Source organism: Oncorhynchus keta, unplaced genomic scaffold (genome assembly GCF_023373465.1).
Source record: "Oncorhynchus keta strain PuntledgeMale-10-30-2019 unplaced genomic scaffold, Oket_V2 Un_contig_2790_pilon_pilon, whole genome shotgun sequence".
Lineage (NCBI taxonomy): Eukaryota > Metazoa > Chordata > Actinopteri > Salmoniformes > Salmonidae > Oncorhynchus > Oncorhynchus keta.
Window position 1 is genome coordinate 38,680 of NW_026285759.1, and position 23,235 is coordinate 61,914.

Below are 23,235 nucleotides of genomic sequence, written 5' to 3' on the forward strand. Positions count from 1 at the left end.
TTATATGAATATCGGTCACAGCATTAACTGATGTGTCAACTTGTTGTATTCCACACATTGGTGATAGAGGACAGGGGTTGGGGAAATACTTACAGGATACTGTAGGAAAAATGTGAAATGTCATGGTATGTATGCAAGAAGCATTATTTCCACTGTCATAAGGACTGAAATACAACCCACATTATGTTGGATGGTGCAAGTGTTTCATAATTGTCCAATGAGGCATAATATATGTTTTGTATTTTCCACCAAACTCTTCAGCATCTGTCATCTTCAGACAGACATCCAGCATCATCAGTCGCCTAAAGGTGTAGGATCTTAATTTGATCTATATTGTCACAAGAAAATAATCTAGCCTAAAGTATGCTACATGAAAAGTGCTGCTGTTAATATACGTTAATACCTTCGGAAAAGTATTCAAACCTCTTGACTTTTTTCACATTTTCTTGCGTTACCGCTTTATTCTAAAATGTATAAAATTGTTTTTTCCCCTCAACAATCTACACACAATAGCCCATAATGACAAAGCAAAAAAAAAATATTGACATTTTTGCAAAAGTATTAAAAGTAAAAATACTGAAATATCAAATTTACATAAGTATTCAGACCCTTTACTCAGTACTTTGTTGAAGAACCTTTGCCAGCGATTACAGCATTGAGTCTTCTTGGGTATGATGCTATAAGCTTGGCACACCCATATTTGGGGAGTTTCTCCCTTTTTTTCTCTGCAGATCATCTCAAGCTCTGTCAGGTTGGATGGGGAGCTTTACTGCACAGCTATTTTCAGGTCTCTCCAGAGATGTTCGATTGGGTTCAAGTCCGGGCTCTGACATTGAGAGAATTGTCCTGGAAGCCACCCCTGCATTGTCTTGGCTGTGTACTTAGGGTCATTGTCCTGTTGTAAGGGGAACCTTCGCCCCAGAGGTCCTAAGCGCTCTGGAGCAGGCTTTCATCAAGGATCTCAAAGATCTCTCTATACTTTGCTCCGTTCATCTTTCCCTCAATCCTGACGAGTCTCCCAATCCTTGCCGCTGAAAAACATCCCACACCGTTATGCTGCCACCACCATGCTTCACTATAGGGATGGTGCCAGGTTTCCTCCAGATGTGACACTTGGCATTCAGGCCAAAGTGTTCAACCTTGGTTTCATCAGACCAGAGAATCTTGTTTCTCATGGTCTGAGAGACTTTAGGTGACTTCTGGCAAACTCCAAGCAGGCTGTCATGTGCCTTTTACTGAGGAGTGGCTTCCATCTGGTGGCTTCCATTGATGGAGTTCTACAGAAATGGTTGTCCTTCTGGAAGGTTCTCCCATCTCCACAGAGGAACTCTAGAGCTCTGTCAGTGACCAACGGGTTCTTGGTCACAACCCTGACCAAGGCCCTTCTCCTCCGATTGCCCAAGCTCTAGGACGAGTCTTGGTGGTTCCAAACTTCTTCCATTTAAGAATGATGGAGGCCACTATGTTCTTGGGGAACTTCAATGCTGCAGAAATGTTTTGGTACCATTCCCCAGATCTGTGCCTCGACACAATCCTGTCTAGGACCTCTATGGACAATTCCTTCGACGTCATGGCTTGGTTTTTGCTCTGACATACACTGTCAACTGTGGGACCTTATATAGACAGGTGTGTACCTTTCCAAATCATGTCCAATCAATTTAATTTACCACAGGTGGACTCCAATCAAGTTGTAGAAACATCTCAATGATGATCAATGGAAACAGGATATACCTGAGCCAAATGTTGAGTCTTATAGCAAAGGGTCTGAATAATTATGTAAATAAGGTATTTCAGTATTTTTTTGCAAACATTTCTAAAAAACAGATTTTGCTTTGTCACTATGGGGTATTGTGTGCAGATTGCTGAGGATTTTTTTCAAATCCATTTAGAATAAGGCTGTAACAAAATGTGTAAAAAGGTCTGAATAATTTCTGTGTGTTAGTGTGGGTTTTCAGTGAATTTATGTACCGTAATTGCTGGACTATTAAGCGCACCTGAATATAAACCGCACCCACTGAATTATTAAAAAATATGTATTTTGTCCATAAATAAACCGCACATGTCTATAAGCTGCAGTTGCCTACCGGTACATTGAAACAAATTAACTTTACACAGCCTTTAAACGAAACACGGCTTGTAACATAAATTAAAACAGTAGCCTACCAAGAATGTAATTGGTCACTATCTTCCTCCTCCTGTGCACTGAAATCACTGAAGTCATCTCCTTCGGTGTCGGAGTTGAATAGCCTCAGAATTGCTTCATGTTGGATCGTTTTCATTGTCGCTCTTGTCACTTTCATCTGGAGGCAAATACCCCGCTGAGCTCATGCTGCCCCTTCAACACGCAACAGTCCAGCCTTTCGAAACCCGTTGATGATAGTGGATTTTTTGACAATGCTCCACGCTGTCAGGACCCACTGGCAGACTTGACCATAAGATGCTCTTCGCCTGCGGCCCGTTTTAGTGAAGGATTTCTCCCCACTTGTCATCCAAGCCTCCCACGAAACAAGGAGCGCCACCTTAAATGCACGATTTACACTGATGTCGAGTGGCTGCAAATACTTTGGGCCATCTGCTTTTCTTCCCTCTGAAAGCTTTTGTTGTCTTTCTGCACTGAGTCAGTTCCTCACGCTGCTGTTTCCATGTCTTATCATCGACTCATTAAGGCCAAGCTCCCATGCAGCAGCCTTTTCCAATAGCCAGATTTATCGCCTTCAACTTGAAAGCTGCATCATATGCATTTCTCCGTATCTTTGCCATGATGAGGGTGACAAAATTACTACCGTAATCAAAATGATGGGAAGTTTGAGCGCGCTCGATTTACGTCACATTATGTGACGGTGCTCAGTTTTTTGGCGTCATGAATCTTGTGAAAGCGAGAAAAATCCATAAATTAGCCGCGTCATTGTATAAACCGTGAAGTTCAAAGTGTGGGAATAAAGTAGCGGTTTATAGTCCGGAAATTACGTTAAATCACAAAGTTCATCGGTACTTCCTGCAGTGCAGGAGCATTCTCCGCAACAAAAGTGCTAAAATTAAGATCCTACATCTGTATGCTAAGAGATCAAACTGTTAGCATATGGAGCTGCCATTCCAAATAGCTGTCCATGTGTAAACCCTTGTAATGAAAGGCAGCTAAATATAGTCTCATCTTCCATGGGGAGGAAACACAACAGCTGTTTGAATATTCTCTGTGAAATTGGCTGCTTAGAATGCAGATTTGCTCAGTTAAACCCTCTTCCTGGAGACAAAGCCACAGCTCTCTCACACAGGAATGGGATGCCCGTCTATTTTAGCAGGTCAGAACACGGTTATATTCTGAGTTCAACAAGGTGAGATATGCTCTGTGAGCACCACCCACCAGGTCAGGATGACACCCAGTTAAAAGTGAGGCAGACACACGCAGTAAAACATTGAGAGCAGATTATTCCTGAATAGAAGAAAAGGTCACAGAAGGCGTCTGAACAGTTTGAGGAAGAATTATTCATACAAGGAGAGGGTGAATGGTTCAACATGACAGTAGCAGTCTAGAATAAGGCAGTTATCTACAATTACTGTACTTACATAAAGAGAACATAAACAGCACGGATACATCCAGACTTCCCTTTGTTGAATGCAACACAAATTCAACATATGTTCGAGCATTTTTAGACAGAATATCTTAACCTAACCTGTCCCACTGAATCACGGCAACTGAATTATGAATACCTCTAATAAAAGAGATGAATTATGATAAAAATGATCACATCTTAAAACAGGTGACGTACACAGGAATGTCAGCTTTTATTCAAACAGGTGACAAAAGGGCAACAGTTGCAAGCTGTAACAGACAATTAATTCCATGTGTTAGCCATCTCTTCCTCACACATATGTAAGACTGGAACACCCATACATTTCCTTAATGGACTGCATTAACAGAACCCAGTATAAAATCATTATCTCTGGAGCCAATGATATCAGGTCAAATTCAAAATCACTTCACACTGGGCACAGACGTCAATACAACGTCTATTCCACAGTGGTTCAACGTAATTTATTGAAATGACGTGGAAACAACGTTGATTCAACCAGTGTGTGCCCAGTGGGTTGAATGTACCAACCTTTGCAAACTTTGTGCAAAACAGACATTGTACCTTTTCCTCATTGAGCACTACCACCATGTCAGCTGAACATTACATAAATAAATATGCACAACATGATTAAATCATAAATAGAAAATAAATATGCCTTTATGACTGAATTTAGATAGGCAGCCCAATTCTGATATTTATTTGAACTAAAATGGTCTTTTGACAAATCAGATCTGAACTAGATCTGATGCGAAAAGTTCTGAAGTGATTGGTCAAAAGACCAATTAGTGGGAAAAATATCCGAATTGGGCTGCCTGTGTAAGCGCAGCCATAGAAGCCTTTCTGGAGATCCATCACTTCCTCTGTTGCCCTTTAGTTCCGAATGATTACTAAAGCATACCACCAGGATAATCTGAGATGCAAAAATCCTTATAGTAACATAGAGAAATCTGAATTTCAAAGTAGCAATCTTGCAAAACAAGTCATATTATCAGGGGGGTGACTGGTTGGCCTTTCAATCACTGTTAATTAGGATGAATACTGAACTCAACTATTGTCCTCTCAAGGTTCCTATTAAATAAAGGTTCCTATCAAATAAGGAAACTATAGCAAGTCTGTCACACATTGTGAACACAAAAACATGTCAATCGTCAATTCAGTATTAAAAGGTAAAAAGACCAAACATAGATATAAAACTTAAACAAAATAAAACATTTTGGTCTTTCAACAAAGCAAACAGCACAACAAACCTGGCAACATAACTCTCAAGCTTCCACAGTGGAGACGGGCCAAAAAGACTACGGCCATCTGCAGGCAGACACACAATAAGAGCATTTGGCTTCACTGGTACAATCAATTCAGAACCATTAATAATACTAAAGTAACATGGACTCAATGTAAACATTCAAGAGATAAAAGAAAACATGAATAGAATGTTGCAGTTCTTCCACAGAGTCTTATCTGGGGTGAAGGAGAGTATCTATCCGATGGCTGCTGCCAATGGGGTTTAGCTGTCAGGGAAACACAAGGGAACAGTGATACTGTTATAGAATTGGACAAAAATAATCAGTTGCTCAAGTTTACAGTACAGCTATATAGTAGCTAGGGTCACACACTGAAATAGACATGGGTGTGAAAGTACATACTTTCTGCACCACATTCATTCATTTATCTCGGGCTAAAATATATATTTTTACAACTGCAGAGAACATCAAATTAGTTTCAACATGGTAGGCTATGAATGTTAACCCAGAAGCCCTTGCAGCAGATTGAGGATATTCTTTTAGCACAGTTGACAAATCAGTGTCATTGCTTTTTCACACCTTGTCCTGCCAGGGTCCCAATCACTAGGTAGGTTCTCATGTTCCACACAGCTCATCTCACTGAGGGAAGGTCTGCATGCACTCATCAACAGCAGGCTGTACCTCTAAACCTTCCTGTTAGGATTCTTATATGGAATTCAAACCTCTTTAAACTTCAAAGTAATTATCATGGCTTTTCTGACATTTCTGTGCACAATCCTTGTCAAACAGACACTGTAGATTGTGTGTGTGTTCCTTAATCAACTAATAATCCAAATTGAATTTGGAATCCTCTAGAGCAGGGGGTGGCAGGTTTGAATCCCCGAGCCAACTAGGTTAAAAATCTTTCAATGTTTTCCCCTTGAACAAGGCACTTAACCCTAATTGCTCCTGTTAGTCGCTCTGGATAAGAGCGTCTGCTAAATGACTAAAATGTAAATGTTCCCAAACATTTTAGCTTTGCAATCCACCTTAAGTGTTTGAGCTGTGATAAAACATACACAGACAGAACAAGTCAAAAATACAGTATAAAAATAATAAGTAAAAAATATAATCTGGGAGTGGAGAGAAACATTTTACGTTTGAAGCTAATTTCCAGCAATTATACACATTTTGCCGTAAAGTTGAAATAAAATGTTGCTTTATAAAGAAAATGTTGTTCTGCAATTGTATACATGTTACAATGGATCTGGGAGAAAATGTGGCAGATCCTAAGCACATTTCCTGCAATTCTATACATTTTGACAGATTAGTGCTGTATTCCTATGCTCAAACATTATAACAAAATCAATGGGGCCTGGTTGTCTAGCTCAAAGATTATAGGCTATTATTTACAAATATGTAGGTCCATTATATTTTCTACATATTTTCTATTTGGTTTTAATAATTTAAATTCACACAAAGCATGGTTCTATCCCAAAAATGTATCATCACATTTTGAAAGTGTTTTTTTTTTGTAAAAATGCAATGGACAAAAAATGTAATCCCCCGACCCACCTGGACCCCTGCCACAACCCACAAGTGGGTCCCGACCCAGTTTGGGAACAACGTGCTCCAGAGGATCATTAGCACGAACTTGTTTGAGTTTGATGTCACTTTGAACAATAGTCAAATCTTACCCTAAGTCCTGTTTTAAACATACTGTGGGTAAAGATGCTCAACTTATTTGTGGAGAAAACAATTAAATCAACACAGTCTTAGGGAAGCCTAGCTGTTCCAAACACTAAAACAAGCTCTAACATGATGCACAATCACAGATCTCTCACAGACTGACTGATGAGCATCAATGACTAAATACCGTTCTGTTTACAAATAAACCCGGAGCTCTTCCAAAGGACACACATCTATAGTTAGTACAAACATGTCAAGGGCATAGAAAATCACATACCTTCCATAGTGTCCAATTCCTTCTCTCCTGTCATCTGTTGTCTGGCATGTTAACACCTCTGAATGATTTATTCTGGAAAGGACAAAAGTGCAATATTTCAGAAACACTGCGCTAATAGCCTAGATCTCAGATCAAAAAGTAATGATCTTTAGGCAACCCTATATTTTAAGGGTCCATAATAAACCATTTATAAGGCATTTACAAACCGTTTGCTCACCATTTATTAATCATTACACCTACATTTGTAAATGTTAGTAAGATAGCTATTCACAAATGTACATATATTTCCTTAAACATCCGGTGTTTTGTTATTTTACCAGGTACTGCTGGAATGACAACTGTTACATCTACCTTGTGCTTTGGACATCTCATGGAGAAGTTTTCCTCGTTAAGCACACAGCCTGCAAAGATAGATAGAAAATAAAACATTTAGTCAACAGAATGTTTCTTCATTGACATAATTGTACATAGGCAGAGCAGGACAGCTTCCCACCTGACTGAGCTGCACAGCAGTAGTGGTACTTATTGGGGCACCCTTTCTGGAAGCAGCCCATGGTTGCACCTGCTGCGTGGCATGTTGAACACACCTGGAAAAGAAAGGACATGTAAAAAAGCATGTTTGAATAAAGCTGTATTTGAGAGGCCAAGGAAACAGTGAAGGAGTAAGGCACTGTGTGTTACCTAGTCACAAGCATAATGGTCCTCTGTCTAATCTGAGCTGCTTCAGTTTGACCTTGTTCAGTTATGTTCACATCTATGTTGCACTCGAGATATGCAAGCACAAATGCACATTATCTCAAACAAAGAGGTATCGTTGAATTTGACTCACTGTTTCTTGGGCGAACCGAACAGCCTCCTCCAAGCCGTAGAGCTTTCCTTTAACCAAGAAAACACCTGTGGACCATATGCCACAGTCCTCGTGGATCCAGCATTCATTGGTGTTGTGGACCACCACAGGCAGACTGTGGCCGTCCATCACGCAGCCATTTGTTCTGAGCTTTTTGGCTGAAGGCAATGTGGAGCTTTCACTATCACTGACTGTGATGCAGCAGTCATCAACTACAGCCTCTACTCTAGGCACATTGCTCAGTTCATGTAACCCATTCTCCCCTACCTGACCACATAGGCCTATCTTACAATCTACAGACAGTTCACTGTCCTTGTATTCTTCCCTCTGGGCCTGCTGTTTGCCTTGTTCCTCCAAAGCAGGTTCAGTTGGATAGTAAGGTCCGTGTAGGTCCCCTAGGCCCACAGCATTAGCAGACCCACCACACAGGCAGCACACCATTAGGGGCTGACACTTACTCTTTGAGCTGAGGCGACCCAGACGATAACAAGACGTCTTAGGAACGACACCAGACAAAGACCCAGTTGGTTGTTGTTGCTGTCCTTTGTTCCGCCTCACATCCTTCTCCTCCTGCTGATCGTTGATCACTGTACAAGCAGAGTACTCCCTCTGCTCCATGTGCACAAAAGGGCAAAAGTCCTCTGATTTACTGGCCCTTTTGTCCTGTTTGTAGTTTGCATATTTCAGCTTGATTTCTGCCTCTTCATGGGAGAACATGGAGGATGAGCCGGCTTGTTTGTGTTTCTCCCTCCTCCGGTTTGTTTTACTTGCTGCTGCTTTTCTACTACTTGAGGCCTGCTTTGCTGGGCTTCTCTGGTGGGTTTTCTGCTTGGTTCCTGACCTTTTGCTCCAGGCTGAGGAGGGCTTTGTCCACTCCTGTTGGATGTCTTCCACATGTGTTGCCTTGGTCCTTGACTCTGTAGCAGGTGATGATCCTCTCTGTGGCCTTCTAGAGGAACGTAGGCTCTCAGAGGGATCCTGTCGAACTGTCCGACGGTCCACATCCGAGTCATCAGATTCTACGACACACCTGTACAGGTAGACAGTTGGCTGTAACCAAGACTCATCCTCTGAACTAGATGACTTCTCTTTTGAGTCCATTGTGTCGCCAGAATGTTCCTTGGGTAATACTCTACTTGAGTTTTTGGTATGTAATTTTGAATGATGGCGAGTGACATTGTTGATGAGTTTCTGAGCGCTGACCCCAGGCTGTATTGTTCTAGGATGTGGAGAAAGGATTTTTTTTACAACATTACTAGCTTCACCTGTCAGACTCTTCTCATTTTGAACATCAACAGGTAAACTGTGAATCTTTTTCTTTTCATTTGTGATGGGAACTTCAATGACATCACTATCATCACTTGAGACATCCACAGGAGACCTGACATATTTCCCATAAACAGCAGCTAATTCCGACAGGTTAAGAACAGGTTTTGCATTCACCGACATCTCCTCTGTGCTTTCAGATGAATCCTCTGAATATGTATTGTCAGGACTGGGGGAACTCAGTGTCTGGGGCAGTAGAAAACAACCTTTAGCTTCACCCAAAGAGACAGCGCCAGGGGACGGAGAATCCACTAAGGGACTAACAGATCCCCTGTCTAAATAGTCCTGAGGTGAGGGTGCTTCCTTAGAACTGGAAACAAGCAAAATGACATCAGAGTCACTCTGACTCTCGTCTCCCTCAATACTTTCAGAAATGGGGCTCTCTGCATTTAGGCTCTCTGTAGGGTGTGGCTCGTACAACCCTGAGTCCCGTAAGCTTCTGTCCATACCATTATGTAAAAGGGGGGAGCGAACACAAGTCCTAGTCCCGTAGGAAAGTCTGACACCTGTGTCTGTTAGTGTTTTCTCAGAGAGGAGCTGCATGCAGGGCATGGACACATGGTCATCAGTGATGCTGTGCCAGCTGGGCTTCTTCATCAGGTCCAGAACCTCTGTGGTCCTGGGATTCAGATGACTCTTCCCACATCTCTTTGAGAGATCCAAAGCCATAGGATGAGGGTCTTGTGACGACAGCTCCATAACCTTAAGACAAATACAGTCACAAAGACGGTTAAGCCCATAGGTTCTTCAGTAGGCAAACTTCAAACCTAGCCTATATAGGTAGGATTTCAAAAGCAGCTTTTCTACACAATAGCTACAGATGTAGGATTTTACTTTGAGGCAGTTTGCTACAGCAGGAACATTATCATGATGTGGATTATAATCAATGAACATGTTTTGTAGGGATTGGTACGTTTTTGATTAGGGCAAATCATGTCAAGACATTTTAAAGCTAAATTACAAACTTTAGAAGCCTTTTAAAACCTTGAATACACTATTAAGTTTGTGTTTCCTGCAGTGCAGGAAATTTCTCAGCAACAAAGGGTGATCAAGTTAAGATCCTACATCAGTACTATTAATGCATCACTATAACAACAATTTATCGTTAAACCAAGCATTAATATTATTATTGATGATTATTAATTTGCAATTCGTGACAGCAAATTCAGTCTACAAAATGTAAGGTCGCATTGCGTGATACCATTTCGAGATAGAATCCATTTCTGAAATATTATTTATTTCTAACGTCGTTACTAGAGAAAAATGGGAGCTGCCCGTTCAACGTAGTACCGGTTACCTACCCTTCGTCGTTCCTTGCTGCAGGTGAGTGCACTGATTACGATAGCTGGCTAGTGGCTAGCTAGCTACTTGCATCCAGGCCTTTGTAAACAGTGTGTAAACAAAGCCGCAATATAACCACAGCTAACGTTAGCCAACGACTGTGTTGACAACCCGACTTTAGCTAGCTAGCTGGAGCTAGCTCGCTATTCATCCATAATAACATGCGTTATAACAAACATGTTGCCGAGGACCCATTATATTGGAAAATAGTTGTAAATAAACTATTTTACCTACCTTATAGAAATTAATCAAGTAAGCTGAAGGGGTGCTCCCTTTCCAAAAAGAGCATCTCGTAGTTTACTTGCATTGGTAAAGAACTCAGTTGGCAGCTTGTGGTAAAGGGGCAATGCATTATGGGACATGAGAGTTTTGTCAGTTTCATTTGATGTGGACCTTAACAAATATTTTATTAATAATGATAAATGTATGAATTTCCATTCATGATAAAGATGTACATTTTTTCGTTGTAAAATAAAATATAATACATTCATAGAATATTTTGTAAATTTCCCTGTCCTCTGACGATTTGATTATGTGATGATTATTAAGTAGCAGACTGATAAAAGGTCACACAATTATTTAAAATAAATCCATTTAATTTATCATTAGATTACTTGACATGAATAAAGAACATCAAAATGTGTACTAGCAGGATCAAGATAAACGCCTCCAAATAAAACCATCCACTCACAAACAAATAATACTTTTACATTATAGACTCGGACGGTACATTCATACTTGTTAATGTATTTCACAGGTAAGAAAAGCAAACTTAATCTGAGTTGTTTTTAGAAATATCCCCGTTCAATAACTGGATTGGACATAGCAGTGTAATAATTCTACACATTTTACAAACGCCTTGAGATAAATGTTAATCGTCAGGAAAACGTCTACAAAATGTCCTCAAATAATGCGCTTTTAAAATTCTGTAGTACAGTAACGGTGGATAGGATATAAAATGTTTGACAATATAACTTTGGATCTCTAAGTGCTAAAGTGTGTAAACATGGATAGACCGATGAACAATCCATGTTGTGCGTTGTGTCTCTTTGTTCAGCTGCAGTTATCTTCCTTGACACTCTACGGAGAAAGAAACAAATATCAGAAATCAGATCCAGCATCGTGACTATTAAGTCATAATGGTAAAGCTTGTCTTTCAAAAGTGATTACTGTCAGGCCACATAAAGAATCACCAACAGCTTTTCTAATACTGGCATGGCATAGCATTTTTTTCGTTGGCATTCCTACATTTCGCAGACATGCAGAAAATACAAGAACATTACACCATTCACTGAATTTGTAGAAGATTATTCACAAGGTGCAGCCCAAAATGTTGGCTACATTACCAGGACAGTCCGTTCTATTATTCAGCCTAACAGAACTAGGGAATATATGATGGATGAAAGAAGGATGAAAACCAATAGTTGCCTTCATTCAGTATAAGGATTAAAACCATTAGTTGCCTCCAGTATAAGGATTAAAAACATTACTTGCCTCCAGTATAAGGAATAAAACCAACTAGTTGGCTCCAGTATTGAGAGGTCAAAGTGCATGTATGAGGAAGAATAACGGACAACCAGACCCCTAAGAGACACTGTAAAGGCTCATGAAAGGGCAAAACAGATGTTTCAGATATTTATTATACATGTGACAAAGACAAGATAGAACGGCCAAAGGGGGCGGTGTTGCAATCTACTGCAGAGATAGCCTGCAGAGTTCTGTCCTAATATCCAGGTCTGTACCCAAACAATTTGAACTACTTTTAAAAATCAACCTCTCTAAAAACAAGTCTGTCACCGTTGCCGCCTGCTATAGACCACCCTCTGCCCCCAGCTGTGCTCTGGATACCATATGTGAACTGATTGCCCCCCATCTATCTTCAGAGCTCGTGCTGCTAGGTGACCTAAACTGTGACATGTTTAACACCCCGGCCATCCTACAATCTAATCTTGATGCCCTCAATCTCACACAAATTATCCATGAACCTACCAGGTACAAACACAAAGCCGTAAACACGGGCACCCTCATGGATATCATCCTAACCAACTTGCCCTCTAAATTCACCTCTGCTATTTTCAACCAAGATCTCAGCGATCACTGCCTCATTGCCTTCATCCGTAATGGGTCCGCGGTCAAACGACCTCCACTCATCACTATCAAACGCTCCATGAAACACTTCAGCGAGCAGGCCTTTCTAATTGACCTGGCCCGGGTATCCTGGAAGGATATTGACCTCATCCTGTCAGTAAAGGATGCCTGGTTATTCTTTAAAAATGCCTTCCTCACCATCTTAAATAAGCATGTCCCATTCAAGAAATTTAGAACCAGGAACAGATACAGCCCTTGGTTCTTTCCAGACCTGACTGCCCTTAACCAACACAAAACATCCTGTGGCGTTCTGCATTAGCATCGAACAGACCCCGTGAATTGCAAGTTTTCAGGGAAGTTAGAAACCAATATACACAGGTAGTTAGAAAAGCCAAAAATAGCTTTTTCAAGCATAAATTTGCTTCCTGCAACACAAAAAGTTCTGGGACATTTTTTATTTACTTTACCTTTATTTAACTAGGCAAGTCAGTTAAGAACAAATTCTTATTTTCAATGACAGCCTAGGAACAGGGGCAGAATAACAGCTCAGGGATTTGAACTTGCAACCTTCCAGTTGCTAGTCCACCACTCTAACCACTAGGCTACCCTGCTGCCCCTTTACATTGTAAAGTCCATGTAGAATAAGGGCACCTCCTCCCAGCTGCCCACTGCACTGAGGATAGGAAACTCTGTCACCACGGATAAATCCACTATAATTGAGAATTTCAATAAGCATTTTTCCTCAGCTGGCCATGCCTTCCACCTGGCTACCCCTACCCCTGTCAACAGCACTGCACCCCCCACAGCAACTCGCCCAAGCCTTCCCCATTTCTCCTTCTCCCAAATCCAGTCATCTGATGTTCTGAAAGAGCTGCAAAATCTGGACCCCCACAAATCAGCCGGGCTAGACAATATGGACCCTTTCTTTCTAAAATTATCTGCCGAAATTGTTGCAACCCTTATTACTAGCCTGTTCAACCTCTCTTTCATGTCGTCTGAGATTCCCAAAGATTGGAAAGCAGGTGCAGTCATCCCCCTCTTCAAAGGAGGGGACACTCTTGACCCAAACTGCTACAGACCTATATCTATCCTACCCTGCCTTTCTAAGGTCTTCGAAAGCCAAGTTAACAAACAGATCACCGACCATTATGAATCCCACCGTACCTTCTCCGCTATGCAATCTGGTTTCAGAGCTGGTCATGGGTGCACCTCATCCACGCTCAAGGTCCTCAATGATATCTTAACCGCCATCGATAAGAAACAATACTGTGCAGCCGTATTCATTGTGCAGCCGTATTCATAAATACAAGTAAAACTAAATGCATGCTCCTCAACCGATCGCTGCCTGTACCTGCCCGCCGGTCCAGCATCACTACTCTGGACGGTTCTGACTTAGAATATGTGGACAACTACAAATACCAAGGTGTCTGGTTAGACTGTAAATTCTCCTTCCAGACTCACATAAAACATCTCCAATCCAAAGTTAAATCTAGAATTGGCTTCCTATTTCGCAAACAAAGCATCCTTCACCCATGCTGCCAAACATACCCTAGTAAAACAGACCATCTTACCGATCCTCGACTTCGGCGATGTCATTTACAAAATAGCCTCCAACACCCTACTCAACAAATTGGATGCAGTCTGTCACAGTGCCATCCGTTTTGTCACCAAAGCCCCATATACTACCTACCACTGCGACCTGTATGCTCTTGTTGGCTGGCCCTCGCTTCATACTCGTCGCCAAACCCACTGGCTCCTGATCATCTACAAGTCTCTGCTAGGTAAAGCCCCACCTTATCTCAGCTCACTGGTCACCATAGCAGCACCCACCCGTAGCAAGCGTTCCAGCAGGTATATCTCACTTGTCATCCCCAAAGCCAATTCCTCCTTTGGCCGCCTCTCCTTCCAGTTCTCTGCTGCCAATGACTACAAAAATCTCTGAAACTGGAAACCCTTATCTCCCTCACTAGCTTTAAGCACCAGCTGTCAGAGCAGCTCACAGATTACTGCACCTGTACATAGCCCATCTATAAATAGCCCAAACAACTACCTCTTCCCCTACTGTATTTATTTATTTTGCTCCTTTGCACCCCAGTATTTCTACTTTGCACACTCATCTGTCAAATCTACCAATCCAGTGTTTTAATTGCTATATTGTATTTGCTTCGCCACCATGGCCTATTTATTGCCTTTACCTCCCTTATCTCACCTCATTTGCTCACATTGTATATAGACTTATTTTTCTACTGTATTATTGACTGTATGTTTGTTTTACTCCATGTGTAACTCTGTGTTGTTATATGTGTCAAACTGCTTTGCTTTATCTTGGCCTCAACTTGCCTACCTATTTAAATAAAGGTGAAATAAATACAAATATATATATATTTTTTAAATGTGTACCCAAAGGAGATCTCTATAGGGTTATGCTGCACCACTGTACAAGATGACTTCTAATTAGAGTCTCTTTCTTTCATTTGTGTAAGAAATGGACAGAACGTCAAGAACGTTATTCAAAATCTAAAGGACTAACTGACATGCTACAGCAAACTGCACAGATAACAGTCAGAGGATTCAGATACATCCAATATTATTAAGATGCATAACATAATGAGGTTATTCACAAATTGTCTGTATTACGCAATGAATGACATCTGTACGATACAGACTGGTGATGCTGCCAAAACCAGAGGTGGTTGGGGAAACATCCAGCGAGACTTGGCTGTCATGCAGGTTTTGGCCTCAGAGTGGCAGCACTCAACACCTTGTCGTTTTCACATCAGTGGTTCATCTCTGAATCCCTGAAGGCAGGGCCACCAGCTTAATGTCATGTATACCATTATCTGTGTCCACTGCAGGTGAGAGCTCTCCTAGTGCTTTGTGGGCCAACATCAGGTTCTCCCTGAGATGTCCCAGGTCTCTCTCTGCCTTGGCTCTCATGATGCTTAGCTCAGTGTAGATGTCCTTGTACGTCTCTGTTGCATACCTCTTATCCTGGGGGGAACAGGGATTAGGCTATAAACAGGCACTATTACCAGGTTAAATAGAGTATGACCCATGCTAATATTTGTACAGTAATACATGGTAATAGCAGGACAATAGTGTTGTCCATCTTATGTCTACTCTTCATACATTTATACAGACAAAGGCTATTGTTATTCTGTGTGCTGTGCTGTGATCTCACCCTGTGGGCTGTCTGGAGTTCATCCTTGAGCGAGGTGATCTTCTGCTTGAGGCACTGCACCTCTGACTCCTTCACACGCAGGGAGATCTAACAGTCAGACAGAATCACAGTTGATGCCTCAGACACAGGTACAACACCAGAGGACCAAGGTGCCATAGATCATCACAGAATGTACAGCACATGAGTATGTCATATATTTTAAAGGCTGTACGTTGGTCATGTTGCTAAGGGTGGCATCTAGTGGTGTTACCAGTCAAAGGCAGATACAGTTTACCTTTACATCAAACTTTACTTGACTGGACTAGATAAAGATGATATTTTATCATTATTTTATAACAACATGTTGTTATACTTAAGCAACATAGCTATTGTGCAGTGAAGTACTACTGAAGACTTACCTCCAGCTCATACACATCTCTCTCCTGACTAAGAGGGAAGGTGTCCTGCTTGACCAGAGAGCAAAGTCTGGTGATCTCTGCAGCAAGATGGCCACTCAGCTCCTGGAAAGACAACCACAGTCATCATTACTAACACTGTTACTTTGTATTTGATGACAAAGACAGAATTGGGAAATACTAAGGGAAATGTAAGGGACCTTCAAGGTTTTGTTGCAGAGTGTTGTAACAGTCTGATATTGTCACGCCCTGACCGTAGAGATCGTTTTATTCTCTGTTTGGTTGGTCAGGGTGTGACTCGGGTGGGAAACTCTATGTTCTGTGTTTCTATGTTTTGGTTGGGTATGGTTCTCAATCAGGGACAGCTGTCTATCGTTGTCTCTGATTGGGAATCATACTTAGGCAGCCTTTTTTCCTTTTGTATTTGGTGGGTAGTTGACTCTGTTAGTGGCCTGTATAGTAAGTGGCCCTAGTAAGGTTCAAGTTTTTGTTGTTGTTTCTTGTTTTGTTGGCGACATTTATAATAAAGAAAAATGTACGCTCCCCACGCTGCACCTTGGTCCGGTCATTTTCAAGACGACGTTCGTGACAGATATGAAGTTGATAAAAGTATGCGTTATGCATTCTACTATGTGTGTTCAGACAGACGACCAGATTTAGTTGGCTTGGAGCAGAAACACTTGTGATGGTACATGGTCATAATGTGACTGACCTGGTTGCGAGTTCTGAGGTCCTGGTTCTCCTGCTGACACTGACACAGAGCCTGTCTCTCTGCCTCCAGGGCCTGGCCCAGGTGGGAGCTCTCCAGACACTTCAGAGAGTACTGCTGGGACAACACCTCCAGCTCCCTGTGACAGGAGACCAGCTCCTCACTACACACACACACACACACACACACACACACAAAAACACACACACACACACACACACACACACACACACACACACACACACACACACACACACACACACACACACACACACACACACACACACACACACACACACACACACACACACACACACACAAAAACATGATCCTGAGAGCTGAAAACCACGGCCAAGACTAGACACAAGGTGCACTGTGTGTTATACAGACAGACATATACAGAGTCAAGGACAGGTAGAATGCAGATTATCAGTCCAAAACTCAGTGTTTGTCAGCCAATCCAGTGTACTATCTGGCCATGTGCTTTCCTTGACGATTTACAACCACATAGATCAACAGGTAGTACATTTACCTGTGTTGCCTGCATATTTCTCCAAGATTCACGTCTCCTGCATTGTTGTTTCCATGGCATGCCCTTTGTATCTCTCTCTTGACTTCGGCACGGTGAGCGTTCTTCATTGCTTCAATTGCTAATGCCACAATAAAAGGGGATATGTTCACTCCATTAGAGTGGCATGGGAATGTGAGCTTATCAATATTCTGAGAAACTCTGCCTTCACACATACTGTAAATATCCTAAAAACGTTTAACCTTAAACACACACACACACACACACACACACACACACACACACACACACAGTCCCCTCTCACCTGTGATAGTAGCAGCCGTCTCCTCCTCCAGCAGTCTGTCTGTGTCTAACTGCAGGCGCTGCAGGTCCTGCTGGTGTCTGTGCTGCAGTTCCCCCACAATCCTCTGCTGGGACTCCTCCACGGTGACAAAGCCATGCTCATATGTGGCCTGCAGGGGCAAACACAGACACAGTGGACTGTTAGGTGATTCATCCACAGATCCATTGTTATAATGGTCACTACTCCCTGGGGTTGGTTCATTACATCGTAATTCAAGTGAATTCAGGAACTACCAAATATCCCATTGATGATTATGGACAATTGTTATTATGGGAGTTGTCCTACCTTTAGCTTTTCTATGTCCTCCTTATGTTTCAGCTGGAGAGATGCCATTCTTCCATCATGCTCTGCTTTCATGTTGGCCATGACAGACAGCTGCTCCTCCAGATCCTTCACATGACCTCTCAGTGATGATAACACAATCTCCAGCTCATCCTCCCCCAGAGTGTTTGCTTCTTCATGGGGTTCAGTAGTGCTCCTCTCCTCTACATCCTTATCAGTATCAACTTCCTGGATTCCTTTCTCTACCTCATCTACCCTACTCTCTACCTCATCTACCCTACTCTCTACCTCATCTACGCTACTCTCTACCTCATCTACCCTACTCTCTACCTCATCTACCCTACTCTCTACCTCATCTACCCTACTCTCTACCTCTATCATTGGACTCTCAATGCTGTTGGGCAGGAAGTCATCCTCCACCACTTCTGCACACCTTCTAACCCAGCACACTTCCTCTACTGCAGTCACTCCGTGGTTTGGGCTTTCCACATCCATTTTACCTGTAGCATTCATTGCAGGCGTCTCTGTCTTCTGCTCACTTGCAGTGTCTAGTAGCTGTGTGGCTGTTTGCTGTGAGTCTATGTGTTCTCCCTGCCTCAGGGGGGTCAACCCTAATCCCACTGAGGAACTCCCCTGTCTCTCCAGGTCTGACCGTCTGGCCCAAAGCTGCCCAGCACATCTGCTGCATATCAAAGGAGAAGAAGCAATGAGCAGTCCCTGTTGAGTCTCTTGAAATTGGCTCTTGTGTAGAGTGTTAAGCCTACTGAGACGATAGGATGAGAAGGCTTCCATGGCGGTGCAGTGTATGGAAGCTAACCGGGGATCATTTACATTGTGGAAATGACAAAGTCTTTGTGCCAGGGACTGGAGCTCGTCATTGGCCGAGGCTCCGACTGAGGAGGCGATTTGGTTGAGCAGGAAAATTCTCTCCTGTGTGATCTCTGTGAAATGTCGGAAGTCATCGGTGTCATTATGCTGGTTGTACACATTCCATATCCTCTCATCATCACCTTCCTCTTTCATTTCTGAACCTGTTTCACCTGCTATGTTTCCAATGATGTCCAGGTCTCTCAGAGAGCTGCATCCATTCATCCTTTCCAGGCCTCCAGTGTTTATGTTTAAATCTGTCTTATTATGAGAAAAAAGACTATGAGCTAGGAGGAGCGTTTGCTTTTCCACTACCATGTGTTCTAAAATCTGACTTAGAATCACATCAGTGAGTTTATCCTCATTGGACTGGGATGGGTTGACTTTCAAACTGTTCAACAGCCTTCCCCAAAACTCCTCCTCTAACTGAAGCTGCCTGACCACTGTCTTGTTCACCTCCACACACTTTCTATCTAATGGCATCTTTACCACATCCATACCTGACCTGTCAATCACATGCACTACTCTCCCTAAGGTTCTGGACATCAATCTTATCCCTTCCATCACTTGCTGAACCCTCTCTTCACCTGAATCCAATATTACCTCCTCCTGCCATTTGCCTTCACTGCTACACCTTAATCCACTTTCTTTCTCCACCGTCCTTTCCTTCTCTACTTCCTCATTAAACCGTACGATGTCAGCCTCTGCCTCCATGGCTCTCTGGCTGTACAACCGCTCAGCCTCTCTGAGTTGTGTGTTGTGGGCCTGCAGCTCCCTGCAGGTCTGTTCTGTGTGCTGGAGCTGTCTCTCTAGTTCTAATTGCTTGGCCTCCATGGCCTGCAGACACTGTTGAAGGTGTTCCCGCTCCTTCTCTCCAAGGTGGTGTGTGTTGATATTCTCTTCCCCAGCTTCCTCCTCTTCATTATCATCATCATCCTCTTCTACTGGGACGGCCAGGTCTTTGAAAGTGTCCTCCCTGAGCTGTGCCTCTGTCTCCTTCAGACGCTGGTCCATTGAGGCTAGTAGGGACTGGGCCTCCTGGAGCTGCTCATCTCTCCTGCGCAGCTCCTTCTCCAGGCCTTCCACTTTGGTCTGGCTGTGCTGCTCTGCCTCAGGGAGGAACTGAGGCCCACTGTACTGAGTGATAAGCTCTGCTTTCAGTCTCTCTATCTCTCTGTCTGCCTCTGTCAGCTGGTTGAGCATCTCCTGGTTGCGCTGGTTGAGGGCCTCGTTCTGGCTGCTGAGCAGCTCTACCTCCTGGGATAGTCTCCTCATCACGATGGCCTGGTCTGGGTCTACGTACTCCTCCGTGGGTCTGGGTGTCCCACAGCATAGTAGGTTGTCTATTCTCATGCTGTTGGCTCCTTCCTGAGTTTCCCCCATGCTCAGTGAATCTGGGCTCCATGCACAACTTTTTGTGTGCGATTCTGGAATCGATGTCTGTCGATGGCTTCCATTTTCAAACTGTGTCTGAGAGCTAGTTTCACTGCCCAAGTTAGGCCCTCTGTTCTCACTTCCATTCTGAGGCACAGAGTAGAATGAGAGTTCTGTGTCTGAGGTTGGTGACATGACAGGTGTGTTTACTGATATAGGGCAGTCAGGGAACAGATCCTCCAGCCCCTGGAGGTTTCCCTCTGTGTCATGCAGCCAGATGCTGGGTGGTGGTGATGGGTGAGTTCCAGAGGAGCTGTGTTTCTCCAGAGGGGCCGATGACAGGGCCAGGCCAAGCTGCTCCTGTATGTTCTGTTTCTTCAGCTCCTGTTGCTGGAGGAGCTCTCTGGTCTCCCTGTACATGTCCGTCAGAATTTTCAAAGAGGGAAGATCAGCTTCTGGGCACATTGGGGCCTCAAGCTTACAGGAGGAAGCAAGACAATTGTCTATAATTAGGTAGTTATCATTGTTGCAAAGTGGAAGTATTATAGATGGAAATACAGAGCATATCCATAATATGTATAGGCCAATATATATTTTTCCTTACCGGCAGGGAGGCATGATACTGGAGTCCTAATGCAGTGCTCAACTGAGCCTCCAGCTCAAGCCTGCGTTGGTCTGACTCTGCCAACTGGCCCCTCATCTCTTCTACCTTTAATCACAAGACACAGAGATAAAATAAGTCCACCGTTAAGCCAACCAGCAGCAGAGAAAGCACCTCATAACGTTAACATTGTTCCTGTTAGGAATCATTTTGAGATACACAGACTCACCCTCCTGTGGTAGGTCTCCAGCAGAATCCCCATATCCTCTTTATCCTTGCCCTGGGACTCAGTGTACAATGGAACAGTCTTCTCCTGTCTAAAGGCAGTCCTTTCCACCTGCTGCCAGCACTGTTCAATCTCCCTCTGCACCCTCTGGTGAGTCCTGGGTGACCTGGGACTGATACCTCCTCTGTCACAGTCCATCTCCCAGCCCACAAGGAAGCCGAGCATGCTGTCATACCTCCTCCTCCTCTCCTCTCGCCTCTTCTTCCTCTCCAGGTCCCCTACCTCCATCCGAAGAGGCTCCTTTGTCTCCTGCTGCACCTCCTGGTCAGAGGCTAGCAGGGCCATAGGGCTGAACTCAGCCCAGTCAAAGGTCTTGGAGCGCCCTTCGCGTCTCCTCTCACGGATGCGGCTCTGTTTGGGCCCCTGGGCTCTCTCTGTAGGGACCTCAGAGGAGGGGGAGGAGTCCTGGGTCACGTCTGGCTTAGGGAGGGGCAGTGACTCTGATGGGCTGCAAGGGACGTGATGGACTGGCAAGCTGCTTTACAATCACAACAGAATAACACAAATACTTACTGACAGAGGAAATGAGGCATTCTGCCTAAACAAAGGCAGAGACCTTCCCATCACTACTATAGAATGGTGGTAGTCTACTAATGTATTACTATGTAGTAGTGAGGCTGGTATTACAGACACCATTTACCTGGCCACATCAGGAGCGTTAGATGGATCGACATTCTTCATGAGGGCCTGTATCCAGTTTCTCCGTATCCCTGCAGTCATGGCTGACAGACTAAAGACACACTTCTGGGTCTGAGGGAAGACATTAGGAATATTACTTTGATTGAGTATAGGAGACTTACTGTATGTATAGAATGGATCAACATTCATCTGTTGATTTCAATTTCCGTAGGTATAGATTTAGTCTTACATGGATCTGAAAGCCATAGTTCCTCTGGACCTGGTGCTCTGAGACATTATGACACTTGGTCAAGTCAATCTCCCCCTCCAGATCTGAGTTCTAACAAGAGAAGATGACAAACATCAATTCAAGACTTGGGATGAAAAAATAACAAAAGCATGTTTCCCTGTCCTCACAAAATCACATATCTGTGTGTACTTCATTCAGTAAAAATGAAAATGCACATGAACTTGCCTCCTCTGCGAAGGAATCCTTGTAGTACCTCAGACTGTCAGCTGACAGCACAAACCAGTATTTCCTCCACTAGAGGGGAGCAGACAGACATTATAAGGGATAGTAGATGCAAAAACCTACATAATACGTTTGAACTGTCAGGCTTCACCTTCATAGCAAGGATCCACAGCACCTTAAACATCACTAAATGTACACGCATACATTCAGGATCCATGTGCCTTTGGGGTAGAAACGTGGGAAGGTGTTCAGTGCCGAAAGTAAAAGACATTCTGGATCTGTCCATTCCTATACCTGATCCTCCTTATCCAGGTTCATCATCCACCCTTTCTTGAAGTTCAGCAAATCAGGCTGTGAGGAAGATAATACAGTAAGTTAGTCAGGAGTTCAAAGAGGCTCGGTCAAACAGTTGCTTTCAGACACTCAAACATAAAAGTAAACTGCCGTCAATCCACTTGGGGCTTTCATTTTTACTTGTATAAATTATGAGAGCGTCCTTGTTTGAACTGTGTCAGTTTTCTGACATGTTTTACAGCTTTCAGTGCACAGACATTCCAGAAGTAATAAGCACTCACAGTCATGACAGACTCCGAGGTCCTGCGGTCCAGTGACTTAGCTCTTCTCTGAGGAGGAGGGACGGTGAGTTGACCTGGGCGTAGATCTCCACACGACTGCAGTTTCTGGGTGTAACAACAGGACACTATCAATTACTGAAGTAACAATGTAGAAGGTGTCAGATGGATTAGCAAACGTCATCATGTCCTGTATTACTGTAATAAAAAACAAGATTATGTCGTTTCCCTTTCCTCTATCATGACTGAGACGACTTGGACGTGTGCATTGTATCAAGCAGAGAACCCACAAGTCATGGCAGGTCTCTGGCAGGCAGTGTTCTGAGATGTAAAGCTTATTGTGGGACACAGCAGGAGAGAGGAAGTGCTCTCTATACAGGGGCTATTAAACCTTACTCACATTAAGAATGAGTTCCACTCTGGTGACTGGGCTTGGCTGGGGAGTGTATGAAAAGACGTTGGAGGCTGTATTATCCCCGATGGCCCCTGGCATCCAGTCTCACAAGCCCAGGGATGTTAAAAGTCCCAAATCTCTGTCTTGACAAGATTCCCACATCCCTGACTGTTACCTACCAAAGCTACCTCATATTGGGTTTCATCCTGGCTAACCAAATAGCTCTAAAAACACATCAGAGAGTCCCTTTAA

The 23,235-nt window shown here is 43.3% G+C and overlaps 2 protein-coding genes across 9 annotated transcripts; both read right to left on the reverse strand.

Moving 5' to 3' along the window:
* Positions 1-3,759: 3,759 nt before the first annotated feature.
* si:ch211-165g14.1 (transcription factor 20) lies at positions 3,760-10,638 on the reverse strand. The gene is made up of 6 exons (XM_035748008.2): positions 10,507-10,638; positions 7,588-9,633; positions 7,252-7,345; positions 7,110-7,159; positions 6,759-6,830; positions 3,760-5,080 (listed from the first exon to the last, which is right to left on the reverse strand). Exons 2-5 carry the CDS (start codon positions 9,628-9,630, stop codon positions 6,789-6,791), a joined length of 2,229 nt encoding a protein of 742 aa, XP_035603901.2. The 5' UTR covers positions 9,631-9,633; positions 10,507-10,638; the 3' UTR covers positions 3,760-5,080; positions 6,759-6,788.
* An 88-nt stretch (positions 10,639-10,726) lies between these two features.
* Positions 10,727-22,816, reverse strand: LOC118364674 (uncharacterized). Of its 8 annotated transcripts, none has more exons than XM_052506947.1 (15): positions 22,593-22,814; positions 22,169-22,368; positions 22,021-22,089; positions 21,796-21,885; positions 21,568-21,677; positions 20,871-21,405; positions 20,645-20,749; positions 17,803-20,517; positions 17,479-17,626; positions 17,178-17,295; positions 16,649-16,808; positions 15,940-16,041; positions 15,542-15,628; positions 15,195-15,351; positions 10,727-11,352 (listed from the first exon to the last, which is right to left on the reverse strand). In XM_052506947.1, the coding sequence occupies exons 2-15, from the start codon at positions 22,301-22,303 to the stop codon at positions 11,336-11,338; spliced, it is 4,548 nt and encodes a 1,515-aa protein (XP_052362907.1). In that variant the 5' UTR covers positions 22,304-22,368; positions 22,593-22,814; the 3' UTR covers positions 10,727-11,335. The 8 variants fall into 8 exon arrangements, with proteins under 8 accessions (XP_052362907.1, XP_052362912.1, XP_052362908.1 ...); XM_052506952.1 differs by lacking the exon at positions 10,727-11,352 and having other exon boundaries at positions 11,895-15,351; positions 17,803-18,045; positions 18,130-20,517; positions 22,593-22,816; XM_052506948.1 differs by lacking the exon at positions 10,727-11,352 and having other exon boundaries at positions 11,895-15,351; positions 17,803-18,066; positions 18,109-20,517; positions 22,593-22,816.
* Positions 22,817-23,235: the final 419 nt, after the last annotated feature.